This window comes from Cyrtonyx montezumae, unplaced genomic scaffold, assembly GCF_038088225.1.
Source record: "Cyrtonyx montezumae isolate F1298 unplaced genomic scaffold, pur_monq_1.0 scaffold_8, whole genome shotgun sequence".
Lineage (NCBI taxonomy): Eukaryota > Metazoa > Chordata > Aves > Galliformes > Odontophoridae > Cyrtonyx > Cyrtonyx montezumae.
The window spans coordinates 117,736,977-117,761,296 of record NW_027072089.1 but is presented as its reverse complement, the minus strand read 5'-3'; the positions used below and the strand labels follow the sequence as shown (position 1 = coordinate 117,761,296).

Here is a 24,320-nt window from a genome sequence, read left to right as displayed (position 1 = left end):
TTGCGTGCTGAGGCTGCCCTTCATTTTTCTCCCCTTGTATGCCTACTCTCATCAACATCATTTACTCTTGAGATGATTTGGAATAAAGATGGTTGAACTAGCTAAAGAAGGGGGATTGCAATTAAATGATTGTAAAAAGTACTTTTTTGCAGCTCAGCTTTTAAAAAGTTCAGAATTGGAGTATATACATCAGTACAGCTGAGTACACCTGATTTAAAAAAAAAAACAACTGATCATGACCCCAGTAAGAGATGAAGTAAGAATTGAAATGGATTTACATATGCTACTTACTTTCTGTGCCTTTAATTCTTACTCTGAAAATACTTAGTCTCGAATTTTACGAAGAGCTGTTGGAATGTGTGGCAACTCTATACCTACTGTTCTTTAGATCATTACTTTTTTATTTCATAAGAGTATGACAGTACTTTAGAATTATTTTAATTTACAATTCTACAATAATTAATTTCAAAGTAGGGGAAAAAATGCAATGGAAGCTTCATATAGATCATTCTTTGAAAAAACTCATGTATTTGATATGCCAGCACAGCTCAAAGACAATGTTGACTTTTTTCCTGAAAATCATAGTGTTATCAGTCATATTAATATCTTATATTGCTAATAGTTCTAAAAAGCTTAAATGTGAAATATCACTTCAAAATTGAAATCACTTATAAAACAAAGCTAAGCAGAAAAACCCTGCATACTTAAAAGATATATGTCACGAGTGTCAAAAGACAAGGACTACAAGCAGGAGAAAAACCTGTGGAGATTTTCAAATCATTTATTACCTCAAAAGCATTGTTTCAGAAGTGATAAAAGTATTCTGTGTACTGATTTAGTAAGACAAATTTTGAAAGAAATGTCATAAATCGTAATTTTTATTTTCTTTCAAAAGCTGTTCTATGTTATTAGCTTTTTTTAATTATTTTTAAAGTTCTAACAGTACCAGTGCTAGTGTACAAATGTACAAACGTTTGTACAGTGGCTTTCAAATTTGAGAAAAATGGAAGTTTACACAATGGGGCCCACTTCTATTAATATGTTGCTAGTATAATTTCAAAAGAAAAAAAATAAATATCTGTATTGCATTGGACTGCATTTATTCTTTGAGCTGTATTGAGCAAAAATGAAAACAATGTTATACTTAATGTTCTGACTCTTACAAACTCTTGGTAGTTTGTTATGAGAGTCTTATACTATTTGGATCAGAGCATACACATTACTTGAATCTAGTGTTATGTTAAAATGTTTCATAAGACAGAGCAGAGCTGCTATGATCTTTAAATGTTAATATTTTTTTCTTATCACTTTACTGTGTAGATACCCTTCATGAGACACCACTCTGCCACAACTCATCCTCGGAGGCAATCCTGGAAACCTCTTTTATAAATATGATTTTTAAATGTGGATTAAGCAGTCAATAGAGTACCTAAAGTAAAGGAGAACAGCTACCTTGTCTCTACTATAAGCTTATTATGACAAAAAGTTGAGTTTGCTTGTCAGGCTTGGATAGAATGTAATTGATTGGTTTCTTATTTGGACTGACAAGGTAGTTAATTTGCCTGCGTATTTTTTTTTTTTTTTTGCACTAATCAGGAACATTTCATATGTGCATTGTTAAAAGATCAAGGATAAATGTCTTGTCAGAATTGTCCTATTAAATAATGTCTTTTTCCCCTGTGCTTCCTTCGTAAATGATGTTATACAATGCTTGAATTCACTGAAGAGTGACAGAAGCCTGTGGGACTTAAATATTGTGTGTTCCTCTGTGGTGATACTGAATGAAACAAGGTTCGCCATCAGCCTGCTGCTCTACTTACATACAGTTTAAAGAGAACATTTCTATATAGAACATCATGTTGTCAATAGACCCTACTGTAAGAAAGACTGTTTCCCAAAAAAAAGAAATAAATGTTCAGTGATAACAAGACCTGTAAAACACTTGAGACTTACTATTCTCAAGGAATAGATTTACCACGGAAAAATGGACTAATTGTTTCTGACTTCAGACAATTGAGTGAATAGAACTATACCTATATTGCATTGTGGAATATTTTTAAGAAAGAGAAAATATTAAGGATACACTGACATTGTTTTATTTGAGTTACTTCCCTGGCAGTGTTCAGAACAAGCTTATTTCCTCAAAATACAAATCTGAAACTGTTGTGTAAGTTGGGGAAGGAATGAAGAACTGATCACACAGCGTGACTGCTGAGATCTTCGTCTTCGTCCATATATATCCTGCTAGATGCAGACATAGTATTTTCATCTTCAAACGGTACTGATCCAGTTCTAAAATCTACAGTAGCAATGTATTGACAATCTCATCGGTTTCATCTTGAACTTGCTTGGAAAAATTCTGCTCAGAGGCAATCAAACTTGTAACTTGATGACATCTAATCTTTGAATTTCTTGAGATACGGTGATTTTTGTCATCTCTGAAGGCACATTTCCGTCTGAAAGTATTTTTAAACATAAGAAAGAAATTAAATGTTGTAATAAGTAATAGGAGAAATATACAAACTTGTGTATACTTACTTAAAGTCATCTCTTACTAGGGCATTTCATGTTTGAATATTATATTGAATAAAAATTAACCTGATGTCTAACACGTCGTTTTGTTTTAAAACGGGAGGGATGATGTTAGAGTAAGATTTTTGTCAAACCTATGTTGACCATTTTGTACTGTCAAGATACACGAAGACACCTTTCAAGTAAAGAAATTTGCACTAGAAAATAGATTCATTCAGGAAATTTGATTTTTTTTTTAAGTCCTTTTCAGAAAAAAAAAACCAAAACCTGAATAAGTTTAGTGACTGCTTGTCTGGAATTTTGAAGCACAGTAAAAAGTTTCATCACAACACTGTGCTATCAGGGTGGGGAGGAATAAAGATGTTTGCCTATTTGATTTACTGTTTAGGGGGGGGGAAATATTAAAGTATATAGTGTGATTTACGGCCAGTTATTAAAGTAACATAATTAAAAGCATTGCTGAAGGAGAGAATGATAAATGCAGTATAGCTTGGCTTTAGTAGGACTTTGAAAATACTTTCTGTGTGATCTGGTAAGTAAGCGAAGGAAATATTCTGTTAATTAAACTACAGTGAAATATGCAGCTTACCAGGAAAGCAGACTAGTTAAGAAACGTAGTAATTTTCTTTACTATACTGTAAAGAAAAGGAAAGGGAAATTATATTTAGTGTGTAGTTATCTTACAAAGATAAGTATTTAGGAGGTGGGCCTCCAAAGAAGGAGGAATGGATAATTTTTGAGAACAAACTGATTCTATGAATCAATCTGATTGTACTTGAGTATGAAGAGTGATATTTCATAATATTTAACACATGAAAGTACTCCCGATTGCTCAGGTTGATATCACGGTCTTGAAAAAGCTAGCATGTGCTGTCCACCTCAGCAAGAGATGTACAGAAAGTCCAGAGAACACAGAGTCAATGTTGAGCAGACTGCAAGAGACCTAAATGAAGAAGAAAGCTTAAAATATTTGGATTTCTTTAATTTAGAAAAGACTGGGGAATGCATGTCTTCAAAAGTCTAAATTCTTGGGGAAATGGTGATGGAAGTTGGTGCAAAGAAGGAAAACATAAAGTTGTTCTTCGTGTTTGGTTAGATGCTTTAGCAAGATGACTTAGAAAAGCAATAGGAAGGATTTGCATTAATTGCATCTAACTGCTTTAGAGAAGTAAGGAAGGTTAAATAAATTCTGCTATTTAAGGTTTTTAAGGCCACACTTATGTATGCTAACAATTTTGAAATTGTTACTCTTGGGCATGCTTGTTAATCCCAAGGGAGTTTCAGGCTGTATTTTATATGTTTGTTCACCAGGAGAGCACCTGAATAGGATTGCTTGCTTTCTCTGGCACTTTCTTCTGACATTAACTAGATTACTTTTTAGTCTTTCTATAATCATCATATGGTTCATTATGTCATTTGCCTCTCTTTTTCTGGAAAGCCAGATGTTAACACTCAATATTTCACTTTTTGAGAGAAATGTTGGCTACCTTCACATCTATAATGAGGTTTCTGTTGCAGTTCATATACAGTGCACCATTCAGTTTAACTAAGTGCACTCTGAACACTTGAGAATGGCACTGTAGATGCAGACCTGTATTATTTGTCGGTGGAGGTAATTCTGATCCTATCAGAATTTCTCGTGCTTTCCAAGGAAGAAAGTATTTTGCACTTTTTTGGGGGGCTGTAATTTGACTAACATTATCTTAATATGTGTTGGAGGAATTGACTTCACAGAAATACTTAATTAGCACTTAAAAATACTGTAAATATAATCTTTATACAGTAGTGCAATATTAACAAAAATACAAACACATCTAAAGTAGTATTTATGTAGCATTTCCTCTTGTTTAAGTGGGCCCTTACTGAATTTTGGAAAATAATTTAATGAAGCCTTGTGTTTTGTAGTTTTGAAGTACTATGAGGGAGAGAGAGGTGAACACTTCATGCTGAAAGGAAGCTGTTCACTTACAGGTATAGTAAATAAAGTTTCTTCATAGCATACATATAAATCGTTTATCTGCAAACTAAGTTTCATGAAACAGATAAATTGCTGACAAATGAGAAAAAATCTGGATTACATAGAAGTGTCTCATAAAGACAGTTCAGAGTCTGTCTTTACCCATAAGTAGTCATTGTTTTTGGATTTCATGTTGGTTTATTTTGGTTTGCTTTTGTTTGTTTCTCTTTATTTTAACGTTAAAAGTCAAGTAAGAAAGGTGGCAGTTCTGGGTTTAGCATAATAAATTTAACTACAGAAAGATGTGCCAGATAATGCTCATTTTCTTTCACTCATTTATAAAGAATTGACACTATTTTTCAGTAATGTTAAAATGAAATATTCAGTGTTCAGGTTGCCTAATTGTAAGCATCTTGGGTGGAGGGGGAGTGGAAGCAGCATAAGTGTGGTTGTTTTTTTCCTTCTGAATTCATAGATAGAAGGTTGAAATTAGCTTTTTGCTTTCATTTAGCTTTTTGTTTTAAAGTAGAACTTTCTCCTAACTTTCAAAGACATAGAAATTCATGCTGTCATTTATTAGAGCTAGTGCTAAATACATGATTTGCTTAAAAATTTAGCGTAGCAGACGCTGAAAAGTATAGCACAGATCATCTAAGTGTATGAAGGTTTTCCAGCAAAGTTATATGTTAAAGAGAAAAAAAGCAGTCATTTTATTAATGCCCTTGAGAATTTAGATTAAAAAAGTGAGTAAGCTAGAGGTTAGTGTGCAGTTTCCCACATCCTAAATCATCTAGGTATACTATATCCTGAAACTACTGTTAGCTAGGGATCAGAAAACATGTTGCTCTGTGAAGATATTTTGTCCAAATACTGTCTTCAGAAGGAGACATGTACATTATATTCTATGTCTTTATATATATACGACATAGAATGTAATAATCATCCTGCTTCAGGTATATTCTCTCACCTGTCTCCAGTAGCCATGCCTCCTCTCACTTCTGTGTGTAACAGAAGAGAATCTGCTGTCTCATCTACTGTTAGAAATCTATGGAATGTAGGGGCTTCGTCTCTATATGACTGGATTGTACCTAACATAGTAAACGTTTGCAAGTGGCTTTTAATCACTTTATGTAATACTGTAATCATTACCTTTCCCAGAAAGAGTATTTTGTTAAGTCAAAATTATGAAAACAATAGAATTGTAGATAAACTTAGGGCATCTGACCTGACTGCCTACTCAGAGCAAGACTGACTACGGATGTCAGTCCTCAGAATTATATCCAGTGGAATTTGCAGCATCTTTGGAGACAGGCGGCTGTTTGAGATAACCCGTTCCTGTCTTGCAGGTGGCTGTGTCGCTGAGCTCTGTCCTGTTTCATATTCAGCATTCAGTGCATGTGCATTCATTTCAGTGCTGGAATCCACCACATGCCAGATGCTAAAGTCACCTAAAGCTTTATAGGCCTATGTGAGAGGACTGTTCTAAATTGCTCTGATGCTAATTATTTCTTAAAACTGTAGGCCAGAAACTGCGAGATGACTTGACCCATCTATTTTAAGCTTTTATGTCATTGGTAGGCAAGGGATTTTTTTTTCTTGTTTTTCTCTTCTGCTTAACTTGACTTGTTTGTTCAGTTTGAAAGCAAGAGTTGCAAAGGATCTAGACCTTATATTTGAAATGAGGGGTATGAATGAGAGCACAGCATCTCCTTCCCTTCATGTTTGACCTATATCATGTCACAGCAAAGTGAAAGCAATTTCTGTCAAAATCTGTGAAGCTGAATTGAAGAGTTTTGGAGTAGAATGGCAGAGCAAGATATCGAGACTTGAAATAGCTTTGCGCTGTTTTAAGAAATATCAGAAGAAAAAGCTAAAAGGAAGAATGCTTTCCACATATTTTGTAATACAGAAATATTTTGAGGGCCTTCCCTCAGTGGGGAAGTCCAAGAATGAACTTTGCAGACAGCATTAATAGCTGCAGTAAATGTACAGTTGTAGAGTTATATTACCATTAGATCTTTGATTAATTTTCTCCTTTAAATAAGGGCACTGGTAGGGACTTCTTTAACATCACGTGTAGGATTTGCTGTTATAACCTCTTTGTTAGTACTCCCATCTCTCAGAGTTTGTCTGTTGTTCCTATTATAATTAATGAGTAATGGGGGCACTGCTCACCTTATACAGCCTGAAGTCACTTATCTTGGGTTCAGTGGTTGAAATTCACTTGAGCTTACTTTGTGGGGCATTTTGTAATGCTTACGTGCTCAGAATCACAGAATATTTTAGGTTGGAAGTGACCTCCTTTCCATCAGGTTTATCATACAACCACTAAAAAGAAATGATGCCTTAAACTGTTGTATTTAAAATGTATTTAAAATATTTGTCTGAACACAGGAATGTGCTGCAATCTGACGTGAACTCTTTGCACATGTCTCCAGCTGTTTGCAATCTCAATGGCCCAACATTTAGGCACTGAGGAATTAAAAGGACCAGAAGGCCTGTGCCTGAGAGGGAGCATCTGCTCCTCAGGTCTTCAGAGCCTTCAGTCAGAAATGAGGTCAAGCACAAACCAACAGGGAAAGATGCATAGCAGTAGTTGTGTCAAGCGCAGCCATGTGCTGGATTAGCCATTGTGTTGAATCTGCCCCACTAACAAGAGATTTAATGCACACCCAACCCACTGCACTTCTGAGAGTTTAAGAATTCTGGATGAGATGACTTCTAATTTTGATCTAATTATTTCTCAGTTTGCCAGACTAACTCTTAAATGGCCAGTTCTCTAATTTTAATGCTGACGATGGCTTGTCAATAATGTATCTTTCCAAGCAGTCATGATGAATAGGAGTTAGTTTATCTATTCTGTCTTTTGATCAGTATAGTACCTTTTGGCATGACACTGCAGACAATATGCAGTGATGTGTACGTACATGAGAGATTTTCTGTACTCTCTGAAGCATATTTGTAAAGTTGTATTTAAAGATTAGCTTGTTAATGTTGTGTTTCAGGGACATGCAGGTAATTATTTTTACAGCTATAGGTGAGTGATGCTGTCTTGTGAATGCAAAATAAGTTTCTTCACTCTAGCTGAGTCAGCTCTTTGTGGTTTCATTTATTAACCGGTGACTTAGAAGCATGCCAGTGATGGGCACGTTTTCCATTTGCAGTTCCTCTGTAAAAGCACAGTGTTCCCATGAAGATTTCTGCAGGCCAACTGATAAGGTTCACTCCTGTGTAGGTAGATGCAATGTAATGAAATTGGATGTGTATGTTGAGCTTTGTAAATAAAATGAGATTGACTCCAGCCATTATCTCATTTATCTCATTTACATTGTAAAATCAGTATCTACAGTATTGATTAGTGGATAATTAGTTAATTATGAACAGGAAAACAGAGTTATGTCGAGCTTGAGCACAGCCAGCTGTACTGCCTAAAATAATAAAAAAAAAAAAATCCAAGGGCATGAACAGATGGAGATCACTTTAATAAAGAACAAAGCAGACATATTTCAGGTATAGAAATGCCTAATCAGGCTTTCTTGCTGTGAAGATGTAGCTGATCTGCATTTTATATAGTATAAGTGAAAAATATTTTCTTTTGTTGTTATTTAATTTATTAACTTAATGCATCAGAATTCACCTTTCTTCTTCACACTCCATTTTCTTGGTACGTAGTGGGCATGTATCTATCCTCATTAATTGCTGAAATGAGGTACACAGCAATTTCTAATTTTGATGCATAAAGTGATTTAAAGCTTGTTAAAACATTGATAGTAAGCAATTATCTGTCAGTTAAAGATAATTTAGAAGGTTAGTTTAGCTTATATTGTGCGGTGCTCTGATTTTCAGAAAGTTTTAGGTCCATTTGCGAGCCAGACCACTGAAAATGACTGGGCACTTAATTGCAGTTCTAGATTATACACTTAGCAATGACAAACAAATATCAAATAACATTTGCTAATTTAAGGGCAGTTTTGAAAATGTGACCTTGAATCTTCAAAGTTAATAATTTTAGCTGGATTTTTTTTTTTAAGTGAAGAGTTTTTTTTAAGCTGAAGAGTTTCTTTGTTTTGATTTGTTTTCCTCTCATCTTGATATTTTAAAACTGACTCTGTCAAACTATCCCCAGGATGGAAGTGGATGGTATTTGTAAATGAAAATGCAGTGTAGCTCCTTTGCTCTGTAAGTGTCCAGGTGGTGAGCACACATACTGAAAGACTTTGAGGCTCAGTGTGACGCTTTTTGTGACCCTGCAATTTCAATCTCTGATAGTTTGAAAGTGTTCATTCTTTTGAGTCTATTTCTTTTTTTCTGAATCTGATGGTGGATTTTCTGTCATTTTATACTTCTAGACAAGGGAACACAGTAATATTTTCTTCAAGGCTTAGTCTTAGTTTAAAACTACTTTTTTTTCGACATAGGTTTAAGGTTTTCTTCTGGAATTAGGAATTATGAATACCAGCTTTGTTCTCTGTACTAAGATATGTGTGAGCTTCACTTTTTGTCCCAATTCAGTGTCAGCAGACAACAGGCTTGCCAAACAGCTACCACATCATCTTTAACCGTGGTAGAGTCTTTATTCATCCAGTATTCCCCATGTCATGCTCTGAGAGCTTCAAGTTATGTGAAGTCGAATTACTCAATACAGAATTGATATTCCAATAAAAAGCAATGTAAAGAAACTGTTTCAAAATATTTGACACAGTCTCATTTTTAGCCACGCGAGTTTTTATTTTTTGAATATGCTTTGTTGTTTCCATTTTCTCAGCTGTGGAAAAGCAGATAGAAGCTATCTAGTGTCTGAAAGGTATTTAGTATCTGCATATTTTCCTAAGTGTTAACTCATTCTAGGAAAATGCCATTTTTGTACTGCAAATTACCCAACCTTGAAGTAATGAAAGTAACAGATTAAAAACACTCAGTTTTAGAATGCAGCTTTTGTGTTCACTTTCACCGTGTTCTGGTTATTTCAGCTTTGCCTTTGCTGTCTTCTTCAGCGTACTTCTGAAATCTGGCTGAAGGTGAAATTAGGAAATACCACATTCTGGGTACCAAATTTTAAAAAAGTGGAGGAGAGATGGCAGAGTGTAATTCTGAAGAGGAAACAGTTTCTGTTGACCATAGTACGTAAACTGTTTGTTGTATAGGCAGTCACTTCAGAAAAAAAATCCACCTGAATTGCTGCTGTTTGAAGCCAGATGTAGTTTTTTTTAGCATTTAATTCTAAAATACTCCATGCTTATTAAAAATAGCGAGTCTTTATTTTGTGTTAGTGGATCCCAAACAGTTTACTGGAAGGGAAGCTTCGGAGCTCCAGTGAACACTGCTCATATGCAAGCACTTACGTGAACAAGATTCTGGATATAGAAGTGGGTTAATTAAAATGTATTTCTTTACAAATGAGAGAGAACATTATAGGTTCATAGGTTCGTAAGGTTGGAAAGGACCTACAAGATCATCTAGTCCAACCATCCTCCTATCACCATCCCTACCCAACTACTAAATCAAATCCCTAACATTGGGGCTGAAAGGAAGTTTGATCTTTTGTTGAAGGTCACATATGGCATTAAGATATAGGAGTATAATCTCATCTCCAATTCAACATTTTTGTTACTTTAACAAGAAATAAAACTACTTATATATTTAAATAGTATATTTCTACATTACAACTGAACAAAATGATTTCCTTGTTTAAGTTTTCAGTGTGTTGTTTGTTTTGGAATTAGAATTATATTTAGTTATTATTAAATAATCCAAAGGATATACTTCGTAATGTTCTTTGTTTTTTTTTTTTCATCTTTAAAAATACCTAAACCATATCATTCCAAACATGTACAATGTTGACAGGTTTGCTTCAAATTCCTACTAGCATTAGAGAATACAAACAGGGCCTCCACCAGTGCTTGCGTCTTGTATATAACTTCTAAAAACAGAGGGCTTCCCAAGCAAGCATAGGTTTGACAACAAAGACAAACATAATTAGTTAGATAAGGTAATTGTCATCATAAAATAGTTGCTTCTCTCTAATGTGGAGAATAATTCCTGGAGAAAAGTCATCTGTTTTCTTCTGTTAATACAGCAAGATGCTCTGTTACTTGAATCCTTCTTCAGTGATGCACTGCATGTTCTGTTTGTTCCTAATAACAACACCTTTGTCTTCTATCTGACGATGACCATAGTGTAGTGGAGAAATAGGAGGCAAAGGAAGCAAAGAAAGTACAAGGAAAGTATTAGACATTTTAATTCTTAAACATTCACTTTATTTCCTATGTTTTTATTATTTACATTGGCATTAATACAGAGTCTACTTCAGAAGGAGAATATTGCAAAGTAAATCTGAAAATAAAGAAATTTTCAAACAAAAGGCTGTAGGGGATATGCAAATCAAGTGAGTTTCTTTAAGATGTATGAAAATACTATCTACTTTTAGAATATTTTTCTCCTTTAGAGCATATTATCCTTTTGAGCAAAGCCTTTCATAAAGGACTTGTTATAGCATTTTTTCAATTCTGATACATTAAGAATATGTGAGCAAGGAAATTATGATGGTCATTGTGATCTTCACATCTGGACTAAATGTAGTACAAAGCAGTAACAAAAAGATATATATATATATATATTTAAAGTATTATTTGTACATTGGGGAGTTTTATAACTGAAAGATCACAGTGAAATCCGTTTAAACAGTCCTCCCTTTCCAGCATACTCAAAGAAAATAAAAAAATGTTTTGCGCTTTTATTTACTCACTATGTAGTTACAGTTTAAAATACCTAATTTATATCTGTAAAATATACTTGGATTATTGAATATGTAGCATTTCACTGTTTGCCTTGTAAAAATAGATAATTGAAATGTCTATGAAATATCAATATTGCCACTTTATGTTTAATAAAAAAATAGGACTAAATGAACTGGCTATATTCTTTTCTTTAATTAGGAACTCTCTTAAATAATATTCTTTATATAAGATAGTGATGAAGGTGATGCGTGAGTGTCTGTATTGTAATATCCCAAATTTGACAGAAGGTAATTGGCATTTGAAAATACAAATACACATGTGGAAAATGTACTTTCTGTACCATGATAGTGGATCAAAGAATCTTGCGCTCAGAATTGCAGAGAAGCTCAATGTAAAATAATGTGGAAATACAATTTATATATACAAATATTTATTATGTTTTTCTTTCACAGATGTGATGAATGCAGACTCTGTTACCATTTTGGCTGTCTAGATCCTCCCTTGAAAAAGTCTCCAAAGCAGACTGGCTACGGATGGATTTGTCAGGAATGTGACTCTACATCTTCCAAAGTAAGTTAATTCATCATGTGAAGTAGTTGGAGTTTTAGCCATCTTACAGCTTTTGTTGGAATGCTATTAATTGATCCACTCTGAAAAGCAGAAGGTCATATAATAATGATTTCAGATTCTCTGTAAAACAAGTTAAAAAGCAGAATGTATGCAAAACGAAAATAATCAATAAAGAGAATTTTATTATCTGAGCTACATGTTTTCTGTTCATATTGTACTGTTCTCTCTGAGAAAGGAGTGAATGAGAATACTGTGTCAGGATTGGTAATGCTACAGACAAGTGGAAGAATTTTTGGATTAGTACAGAGCAAAAGCCTCTAAGAACTGAGGTAGAATATATATCTTTTTCAAAGTAAATGAGGATGGTTTAATTGAATAAATCTGTTGATTTTAGTGGGGTTTGTTTGTTTGTTTATATTTTCCACTACTGGTAAAATTGTGAAATTTGTTAGTATTTTATATTGATGAGTATGTCATGAACAAATATATAATAGCACTTTAAAGTCAGAATTAAATTTCAGACATAGATTCAGATTTTACACTTCAGTATTATAGACAGAAATACTACACTTCTGTAGTACTAAAAAATAAAGATGTGCCTCTTTGCTTTTCTGTACAGAAGTTTCCTTAGTACTGGCATTCTCTTCTGTCATCACCTTAACCTGGGAAGATACGCTTTACACTTAATTTTTAAAGTTGGATTTGCAAATTCATCTGGTACATCAATGTTTTGTTGTTTGCTTGTTTGTCTAAAAAACATCTTAAAAGTCTAGAATTTTAGTTTGTTCTGCTATTTCTTGGTGTTTGCAGAATATTTTCAACTAAAAAGGACACAGCTGTGCAGAGGTGCTGTCATAACTTATGTGTTGGGATATGTGGATGTGTCTCTAAAAAAACAAATACCAATGTACAAATATAGTTTTTGACTTGGGAAGAAATGGTTCTCAATTTCACATGGTGGGGGAGTTATTTAAGCTCTTCTGTAAGGAAATATGAAGACAGCCATCGGAAATGAGCTGTCCACTTTATTTTTGGACATCAAGCAGTCTTTCTTGAATACCACTTACATGGAATGGACATTCCAAGAGTGAATTGAACTTATTGAATTTTTATCGCCTGCTTAATCTAGAATGGGTTCTTGATAACATTAGTTAGAATTTCCGTCTCCAATTCCCTTGACTTCTGAGTAAACAAACTCAAAAAAAGCAGAGTTTGTAACTTCTGAATGTTTTTTTCTTTTTCAGATTATAACACTATGTACCAGATAAAAAATATAAAATACTTTATTGTGTAAATTAAGTATGATTGACATCATTTTAGTGAAGGGCATGTGTTAATTTTAAATTGAAAAACACAGTGTTCTGAAGAGTAAATTAAGTTTATTGTTAGATTGACAATGTATTTTGTATAATGCTAGTGATACAAATGAAAAAAAAAAGTGCTTGTTATTGTATCTGATTTTCTATTTCATTCCATAGAGACTTCTAAATGAGTATATTTAAATAATAAAGTCATTTACACTTTCAAATTTAGGCTATTTGAATGGCATTTGAGTGAAAATGTATATGAAAGGTGCTGAAAAATTGTCTTATGAGGACTCCTTGTGGTTTTGGGTAGCCACTTTCACATCGCTTTTTCACAAAGCTGTGCAAAGAAATTCTCTGAAAAAGCTACATTTTTCTCTATGTTTTCAAGTGTTTTTCAAGAGCATTTGCTTGGCTTTACTCTATAATGTTGTACAAATTCAATTTAATCTTGAGTTATGCTCATTGCAAACTTTCCTTAACATGAACATGACTTTAGAAGGTTAGGGCTTTCTTTATGTACTCAATCATTTCTGCATTCAGTTTTCTATGTGTTTTACAATTGTGTTATCTATCACAATTTGATGAGGCTTTTTCTGCCCCTTGCTAGAGGGAGTAGTCCCTCAGCTGTGTACTTAGAGATAGAGTAAGGATAGCTGTAGAGAAAGTTGCTTGTTTGCTGCACTCTGCCTGACCTATGGATGAATTGCAAGCTTGAGCTCCCAGCAATTTCAATCTCTCAGTCACTTACTAAATCCAATTTTTGGTATGTCACAGTGAAGTTTCTAGTACGGATTATAGCAGCAAAATAGGATTGAATTTCCAGCTTTTGCCAAGGAGAGTATTGTTTAGTTTTCATTCCTTCAATGTTTTTCATCTGTTACGATCCAATTTAAATCATTGTTAGTGTATATGTTTTAAAATTCTGCAGTGATGTCTTCTGCAGCAGTCCTGGCCCTTGGAAACAATTGGTAAGTAAATTACACTAATTCAATGAAGAAAGGCAGTAGTGCATACATAGCATGAAATGGTTTAATGGTTTTTACTTCTAATTACAGTTTTCCATTTTACATGTTTGAGAAGATCTACGTAGCACTGACAGCAAATAATGTGTTTTTTATTTTCAGATTTTACTAAACACTTGTAGATGTCTGTGGTGTAAGAGATGTAATGTAGTGATAATAAACATATGCTTTACATTGCTGTCTATCACAAGTGTGGACGTGCTCCTTCTATTTTGCTCATAATGGTTACAGCACTCTCCAACAGTTGTTTCAGTTCTTCCTCCAGTGTGGAGGAAGAATTCCCATGTTACCCTGCCTGTCAAACAACAGACAGGAAGAGACTTTGCTGTAGGGCATGAGAGCAACAGCTTATCTGCTGGTGATACTCACTGTCGCTTTATGGAATGGGTGAAGCTTACTGCTGAAGTCTGACAAGGTCTCTCATCTCAGAAATGTTGGAGATTTCATTACATCACATGAAAGCTGAAGTGAACCTGTAAGCTCTCCATTTCTGTAACATCATCCATCTGCCAGGCAAAACAATTATGGTGTGGTTTTAAGTATTGTCAAACAACACTAAATCCTAAATTTCATGATAGTTACAAATAGTGATATTCAGAAGGAATATAGAGCATGTAGAAGTTGAATTTAATAAAAACAAACAGTGCAAATTTAATTACTTATCATTACGATGTAGCATTCATTAAGAATTAATGTGGCCTGCCCATGTGTTTACGATGTGATGTAAGGGCCTCATTATGGGGTCTCATTGTTACGAGATGTGGGAACTCAGGAATCTGTTGCCTTCCTTTTAAAAAGCACTGTTTGAAGTATCTCTTTCAATTTCAAAATTTTGCAAAGTACCAAGGCAGCAAAAACTTTATATCATGCTAGTTACAGTGACTGTAGTCATTGACTTCTTTGGTTTCGATCTGTTCATTTTTGTGTACAATCAATTTTGCAAAAAGCTGCAGAGTGTACTTGTCAGGTCATTATTTGAGTGCTGCAAGATCAGCTGCCTTGCCCGTAGACTTCTGTTTAGTTTGCTTTTATTTCATCTTCTTACAGTATTGCATTCTTTCAGTGGAAATAAATTGTAAGAGTATGTGCATAGAATTCTCATCTAAACCCCTCAGTAAATATTTTCTGGAATTACAAATCCGTGACACACCAGCCTGGGCGAGTAATATTTTTTTGTACACCTTCCATGTTGGGAAGCAGTTGTGGACTCTTTTACTTAGTAGCAAAAACAGCATCACTTCTTTTGGTGTATCTGGCTTTCAAATCTTAATTTAGTCAGAAAAACAAAACAAAACAAAAACCTAAATTCTTTAAGTCTATGGAATTTAATGCTAATAAAACAGTGTGAATGTTTAAGTTGTTCTCTGAGGAGTGTAGTAGTTTCTCATGTATTCTTGTGTTGTGCAGGTGTCAATTCCATTATGTCTTTATTTATTTATTTATTTTAATTTTCCCTTTATTTCAGAGGGTATTTACTCACACTTCCATGCTTTCATACAACTGTGTTCATAAATGAAAGCAACAGCAGAACCAAGAAATCCCAATGTCAAACTCTTAAAACGTAGGAAACACCCAAATTAAGATTGCATGCAGCAATGTATTCTTCCTGGGGCTGTGCATGAATTTATAGCCTTCAATAAGTTTACATTCCAGTTGTGTTTTTTTTTTTTTTTCTTTAGGACTCCTGCCTTCTCCCTTGTAGCTGTTGGAGGTCACTGAAAGAGGATGATTTGGGTTGAGTGTTAGAAGAAAATACTGTCTTTAGGTTCTGGATTAGATTTGAGGAAACATTTTTTCTCTGAAAGAGTGGTCAGGCACTGGAATGGCCTGCCTAGGGAGGTGGTTGAGGCACCATCCCTAGCGCTGTTCAAGAAGTGTTTAGATGAGGTGCTAAGGGATTTGATTTAGTAGTTGGGTAGGGATGGTGACAGGGAGGATGGTTGGACTAGATGATCTTGTAGGTTCTTTCCAACCTAATGTATCTATGAATCTATGAATCTATAAACTATTTGAATACAAAATACGAGGTTGGCACTGACTGGTAATGTTATATTTGTGCTTAATCATGTCTTAAATATGTTTTGTAGTACTCTTGTAGTTATCACTAAATGCAAAAGTACTTATATTTAAAATACATCTTTCCAAAAATACACCTAAAAATCTGTATTATTTAAGTTCCTTTGTATTAACTGAAACTTGTCTTGACTGCATATTCTGACTGCAGTGCTTGTAATAATATAGTCACTGCATCTTGTTTTGAGAACACAACATACAAGCAAATGTTCTGCCAACATGGCAAACATCACTGCACCTGGAAAATGACTAATACTGCTAACAAATCTGCTGGCTGATAGATAGAGAACATAAATTGATTTTTTTCCGTTATGCCTTATGCAACAGTTTACAGGCTTAACTTAGTATTACAGAATAATGAATTGCATAGTGTAAGTGACCACATCTGTAAAGGTAGAATCTATATTTTGACCTATTTTTTTTGTATGTTGATCAAGAACAATACAGTCAAACATTTTTGTATTTGTTCATATATTTTAAAACTTCTTGAGTTGAATGATGTTATACAAACCAAGTTGAGACACGTTCTGTGTCATACAATAAAAGCTAGACAAACATGTTTATTTATTTATATATATATATATGCTGAAAAATACACAATTGCATTGAAGTTGTAGTTTTCATAGATTTGGGAGGAGACATCAAATCTTGGATACCTCTGAATGATTTTCTTGAAATTAAACAAGAAAAAAATTATCCAAATGTGTAAAACAGTGAAACTTTAGCAGTGCTGTTTTAAAATTTTGGTAATGCCAAACCTTGTCACAGAAAGAATTTTGACTGTTCAGGGAGTCCAAAAAAAAAAAAAAAAATAATAACATAAAATTGCAGTGTAGGGTAGTTCTTATCAGTTGGCTGGTTAATGCTGCCAAGTGTGTTCTAGCATTTGCTCCCCAGGTATCATATTTAGAAAAATAAATTGGCACAGCCTTTGTTACTTGCTGGCAAGTAAATAAATATAAAAGATCTATCTATTGAATAATTTATACCATAAAATGTTCCAAAAATAATCAACCTTGAAATTAACTTAAGATGAAGCTCGATTTATACAGAGGGATGTGCTCAGGATAGAGTTAGTTGGTATTAAATCCACAAATGAATCCAAATAATCGGATGCACTCAGTTGCCAGAAGATTCCCATAGCATAAGGAGGAAGCTTAGGTTTTCGGGGGGGGGGGGGGAAGTTTAAGCACTGTAAAGTATGTTTGGAATTAATGGTTGAGTTCTTCTTTACAAGAAAATCAATTCAATCAGTTCTAAACACCCCATGTTACTGGATGCTGTATCCTCATCTTAGACTTCTAGTGTTTGTGCTTTCTACTAGGTTCAGCTTTACTTTAACAGAAAGTGTAGTGAATAACGGGCAGTACACTACAGTGTTTTCTTTCATAACCTTCTCTGAACAAATCTCTTGTTGTCTGGTTACACAGAGGGCAGTAGATCTAATGCCAGCCAGAAATTAATGAAGCATAGTTGTTCCAAATACAAAAACGAATTTCTACTTTTGAAGTGTGACATTGGGATAGATCAATAAGTAATAATTAAAATGTTTAAAAAATAAGACACCAATTAGAAATGGAAAGTGAAATATATACTTTATTCTTACATTATATTTTGAAAAACAAACAGAAGAACAGTTATAATAAGCTTGGTGAGAGCCTATTATCCCAGATTTAAACTGCAGAACAGTTTTAAATAGGTATTTTGTCAATAAAACTCCACTTTAATAGTGTTCAGTCCAAAAATTGTTCCAAGATTCATTTTCTCCATAGGTTTTCTTATCTAGGAGACTGAAGAAGTCCCTTGCTGCTTCATTCATATTCTTTCATATCCCAACAATTCAAAATCTTTTCCAAAACTGAATCTTTGCACACTATTACAACTTTCTCTTAATGGAGAATCAATAGTATATTCCAATGCTTTCCATTATGTCAAATGTTTTATGACAAAAGCAGAAAAAAAAAGGATGTTTCAAATAGTACTGAAAAGAGTGGTGCTTCTTGATGTCAGTAAACACACCCTATACTACCGTTAAATTGAAGCAATTTAATTTTTCAAGAGGCTTTGTGAGTGTCTTAAAATCAAAGTATTACTTTTTTCCTTTATTGTAACTAAAAAATAGTTAATGAGGTGAAAACAAACAAGGGTGGCTGCAATTAGAATCAAGCTTGGTCATGAATTTTCACTGTTGTTAGAATACCTTTGTTAAATACCGTGACCAGGCCCGATGCCTCCAGTACAGGGAGGATACAGAGCTGCTGGAACATGTCCAGAGGAGGGCCACAAAAATGATCAAAGGGCCAGAGCACCTCTCCTGTGAAGACAAGCTGAGGACCTGTTCTGCCTAGGGAAAAGAGGGCTCCTGGGAAACCTCATTGCAGCCTTCCAATACTTAAAGGGAGCTTATAAATGGAAGGGAGACCGACTTCTTTATGTGATCTGATAGTGACGGGATGAGAGGGAATGGCTTTAAACTAGAAGAGGGTAGATTTATGTTACATGTTTGGAAGAAACTTTTGCCTTATAGGGCGGTGAGGTTGATGGAACAGGCTGCTCAGTGAAGTGCTGGATGCCCCATCCATGAAGATGTTCAAGGCCAGGTTGGAAGGGTCCTGGGCAGCCTGATATGGTGGATTGCAACCCTACTCGTGGCATGAGGGTTGCAATTAGATGACCTTTAATGTCCCTTCCAACCCAAGCCTTTATATGATACCCATCCGTGTCTAGTTTCTAGTGGACAATTTAAGAAAGTAGCTGGTACTAGTAAAGTGCCAGTCTCAGTAATTTAAACCACACAATACAGTGATGATACATTTTTAATTCATCTAATCTGAATAAACACAATCTAGTGTTTAAGCACCTAAAACTCTAGTTCAGATGTGGTTTAGTTTTGATAGAATAATTATCACCTAGCGTGAGGTAATAATTAAGGACAGAAAATCTCTACTGGGCAGCTGTTAGAAACACTGCCACTCCTCCTTACCTTCTTTAGGTTATGCTTGTAACAAAGTCTGCTTACAATAATGGTTTATCTGGGAAATAGCTTCTCTACTGAATTGTGTCTTACACTTCCTAAGCTATGACAAAATGAATTTACAGCCTAAGTCGCTCACTACCACAGTGCTGAGTGGCAGGGAGTCTCAGCTGGGACATGTCTGCAATTGGTAAAATCCAAAAAGCAGCTAGCATTGTGCCTATAAATCCACAAAACTTAGCTTTATGCTAACTCATCATAATAGAATAAAAGAAAGAGAATACATTTTCAACACTGCGCATCACCCAAGCACGGGAGGATTTTATAACTCCTCTCTGGTGTGCATGCTTTCAAAGTATGTGAGATGGCTGTTGGAAGAGTATTGTCTGAGAAGGAGAGAAGGGTTGCTTCTTGTAACTGGAGATTTCATGGTACTTGATTTTGAAAATTAATCTCTAGATATCTACAGCTGTTGAGTAGCCTTGTGGTTGTGTTTTACACACAGAAGGTAATACACAGAAATGCAAATGACGTGGAGATAGCAGTTTTAAACCCAGGTTTGGTCAGTTTTACATTCCTTTCTAAATGAAGTGGCAAAAGGAAAATACAAGCATGTGAAAGTAATCAAATTTTAGCTGATAAAGTATTATAAGTTACCTTTCTGTAGAGTTCCGAAAATAATGACAGAGCCTTTAAAGTATTTTTAGGGTCTTCATACTGATAGTGGCATCATAAACAAATTTGCCAATAAATTGTAATTGACTGTTGCTATTTTCTGTTTACAAGCTGGTTGGAAATTGTGACTGTTACTTACTTGTTAGTGGAACTCACATTGATTCTGAAAGCATCTGAAAATGAGCAAAAAGCTCTGTAACTGACTTCATTTTTTTTTTTTAACTTTTCAAACCTTGATTGAATTTTTGGCTTTGATGACAAGGCGCCAGGAGGGCAGTAGTGAAGGCATATACAATATACATAATCTTTTACAATTTGAATATTCATTCAAGAATTGAAGACTGTCAACAGAAAGTAGCAAGAGATGTGTGCTTTACAATTACTAAACAAAAGTTATCCTGAGAAGTTCAGGGTATGTCTAAATTCTGGTGACATCCTTATCAATTCTAATTTTGCAAAGTAGAGTTCTGTTGCTGCTGAAAGCCTGTTATGTATATTTCTTGCCTTATGTCTTACACAGAACTAGAAAGAATGTAATTAAAGAAGAATTATGTATCTTGATTCCTCACAACTGGTCCAGCTTTATTACCCTGAAAATTAACTTAGCACCTGTAATCAAATCCTGTATGTTAGAGGAAGAATTAGATCTTTAATTGTTAATCTCTGGATAGGATCTGAACTTTGTATTGTAGTTTCCTAATTACCTACTCGTGTTTACTCTCAAGGCTGCTTTTATTTTAAAGGCTTTCAAAGAAATGCAGATGAGTATGCAACTTTAAGTAACATGTCACTCGTCAGTATAAATTACTAATGCTGCCTATACAAAATCCAATCATATTGAATCATGAGGGAGGGGGGAAAAAAAACACCACCAAAAAAAAAAGCCATTTTATGAAGTGCTAAGCAAGTAATGAATTTTAGCAGAGTCAAGATTTGCTTTTTGTGGTAGTGTTAGATAGTGGTTGTGAGGTTGTTGCCGTTCTCAAATAGAGATTCTTGTAGTGCCAGCCACATTTAATCACATTTTGCAGAAGACAGCTGGGCATTGCTGATTTGTGCTGTGTCAGCCACTTTCTGTGCAAAGGAGTGCCTCACCACTTGAATTTTAGCATTCTGTAGCAGAAAAGTTCCTTCTTCTTAAAATTGGCTCAGCAAATAGCTTGTGTGGAAATATAACCGCAAGAGCATTATAATTAGCTCTACCAAGAAAGTGCACAAATACTATGTGGGATTTTAAGATGGCTTTTCAAAAGATTTTCACAAAACCTTTAAAATGCATATTGCATTGATAAGTTCTGCCAGCAATTAAGTTTATCTCAGATTTTTGTAAGTGTGTCTTTGGTAACAGTTGAAAATTATTATCTGGTTCAGTGGTTTGAAACACCTTTGAGGATGTTTGAGAAGTCGTAAGTGTATTTCAACTGCATTGAACTATACCAGAAAAAGAAATTGTGTATGGCAAGCCTTGGAATCTATAGATATCAAGGTTTCTTCTAGCTCCTAGTCTCGTGAAGACTGATGGGCAGATGGTATCATGACAAATGTGATATAAATAGCCACAGAAAAGAAGTGTCAAAAAGGAAATAACAAGATAAGTCAGTATTTATGGAAGGCACAGAAGTGTGCTTAGCGTGAGTTAATCACATTGCGTGTTTATTTTTGGAAATAGAAGGGCATCAGCAGATTTATACAGCGATTGGCATAATGGATGTTAAATGCTTAACCAGTCCTGTGCAATAAATACGGATACGTATCAGATATTGATGCTTGCAAGTAATTGTGTATTGAGTGAATATTCAATTTGGTCTATTCTTTTCTTCTAGTACATATTATCAGCGTCTCTGTTGCTTGCGTAGGATAATTTTTTTGTATAAACCAGAGCAACTTCAGAGCAAAAAGATTTTCTGAGTAACTCTTTTTATTAACTGTGGTAAGGAACATTTTAAAGGTGTTAGAAAACTCAGTATCACCCACATTTCAAGCTAATTATGAGCAAATTAAAACAAAACAGAAATCATGTTTGAGAGGTGGGAAATGTGATTAGCCAATCTGTCATAATCTCTCACAAGGAATGGACCTATTTGTGCTTTCAGGGTGCAGGAAAGACAGAACCTGTGTACAGTTCCTTGATACAAGACAGTATTCAAAATATAATTTGTCTTTTTCCTCAGTGAATATAGTTAATATATCCTGAGTCATTTTACCCAGTGAATCCTTTTTCCATGCAAAGTAATTTGCCTCATGAGATGAGTAATTTGCCTCATGAGATCATCATTGAGATGAATTATGTAATCTCTCGATAAATACGGTTTTGACTCTCTTAAGCAGAAAAGGAATGTCAGCCAGTGTCCACCTTATGACTGTTGTATGAATGACCAGTGAATTTAAGGAAGCAATCAACATCAATCAACCCTTTTCTATAAGTAAGGTATTAAAGATATAAATGTGCCTGTCCCTTTTTCTTACTTGGGAAACAATACAAAACAAAATAAAAGAAAGGGAGGGGTGGGGGATGTAGATCCCAATGAGCTTTCAGAAGGAAGGAAACAGTGATAATCCAAGATTAAAGGTGGCATTTAAGGTAGGCTATTATTCTGAACTTTATTCCTTAGTCAATAGATTCTGAAATGATTCTGCATGCTCGTGTGCTCATTTTCAGGATCCTAACCAGAGGTATTTTAGTGTGCATTTGTCTTACCATTTACGTTAAGTTTGGGAATGCATTTTTGAAGCAAATCACCCAGTTGCCACCAGTTGGAACACTTTGGTTTGCATTACAGAGCAGTCTCAAGAGTGTGCAAAATGGGTTCTTTTCAGGGGATACTAAAGCTGGAGATGAGCATTCAGTCTGTGTGGCCAAACCAGTGATGTTCTGAAATATGTACAACACGTCTGGCTGAGCCTCAGGACCAGGGCTGTTCCTGCTGCATGACAATAGCTGCTGGTGATGGCACGTCTTGGCTCTCCCTGTGTGTTGTATTGGGACTTGCTTGTGTAGTTCAATCTTCAATCTTTTTTGATCTTCTGATGACGCTTATCAATACTTGAACTTCAAAACTTAATAACTTCAGAATGTTGTTTGAAAATGCGTTGTTTGAATATTCTGGTGCCTGTTTGTGCCTTTATCTTGCTTATTTTTTAGGAAAGGAGGATTGGGAAAGCCCTATTCTTTCATTCAGTCAGGGCTTATTGTTCATTATTTCTGTCAGTCGCATTGCATTTTGTTGGTTGTTGAAAGTGGACCATAACGAAGCCCAAAATTTGCTTCATGAAATGTAGTGTTGTTTTGAGTTCATCAGCTCCGTAATTCTAGTCAAGAATTTCCTCCATGCTCTACTGCCCACAGTAACGCATGTCTGGCATATTTAATTTCTTCTATTATGTGTTTTCCATAGTCTTGTTCATATTCATCAGGGTAGTGTGTGCCACCTTCCCCGGGTTGTGCTGATGCCAGCCGTGTAGTGCTAGCTGATTCAGGAGGGGCCATGTCAGCACTTAGGAGGTACATTTGCATTTTAGAACACTCTTCTCTCTCACACAGAGCTTGGGATCTGTCTGATGTTTATCATTGCAGTAGAAGGGTAAATACTTTTATGTTTGATATATATGTTTCATGGAGATGTGAAGAAGCAACATCAAAAGAGAGTAATTTAGGCATGAAATGACTATTAAAATCACTCTCACATTTGCTGTATCAAAGCTATTTGTGTTTTAGTTTCATTGACTACAAACACTATTCCATTCCCATTTTAATAAGAGATTTTGTGGAACTGCATATCAGTAGTCTCAAGGTAGAAAGTCTAAAATGTAATATACAGTTATATTCTGTTCAGTTATTACATTTTGTAATTTGTGTGTTTGTATAAGCACTGTGTGCATAATGTTTTTAACTAAAACAACCTGGTCTATAATGTTATTTAAGCAGTTACATTGCAGAGGGTCTTGGTGTGTGCTTTTTAACTACAGATTAGAAATAAAAAAGATTTTTGTTTCAAAAAGACAAAAAAAAAAAAAAAAAAGGAAAATATTAAAGCCCCCTAAAACCAGGGAGTGAGATCTATATTTTGAGCTCATTTAGCCTCATCATTCTATATATCATTCTCAGTGCTCTTAATTAGAGAAGAATGAGGAATTTCCAGGCCTTTTTGAGGATGCCTTCAAGCAGCAGCAATGGGTTTGACCTTTCAGTTCCTGCAGGCTCAGCAGAAGATGGCTGATTAATGTCACCTCTGAAACTGTGCCAAATGGGCTGCTCCTTCCCTTTTGAGTAAACAGACCATTGTCAGTGTGGCTCAGTCTGACAGAACTAAACATCCCTATGTTTCAGCTGGCTACTTTGCATTAATAAGAGTATGTATTTCCATTAGTAGCTTAAACTTAACTTGGTATTCTTGAGTTACTGCACTCTGCTGACCATCATGAATGAATAAATTGGGGGCACTTGCAAAATAACATTCATAACGTAATTGGTGG

General features: G+C 34.8%; 1 protein-coding gene across 4 annotated transcripts in view; it reads left to right on the top strand.

Moving 5' to 3' along the window:
• The window catches only part of PHF14 (PHD finger protein 14), a 158,391-nt gene that overhangs the window by 92,206 nt on the left and 41,865 nt on the right, over positions 1-24,320 (top strand). For 3 of the 4 annotated variants that reach the window (XM_065752249.1, XM_065752251.1, XM_065752250.1), the window contains exon 17: positions 11,679-11,796. In XM_065752249.1, the coding sequence (XP_065608321.1) occupies positions 11,679-11,796 (118 nt within the window). Of the gene's footprint in view, positions 1-1,320; positions 1,913-11,678; positions 11,797-24,320 lie in introns of those variants that run through there. The other variant, XM_065752256.1, reaches the window with a different exon arrangement.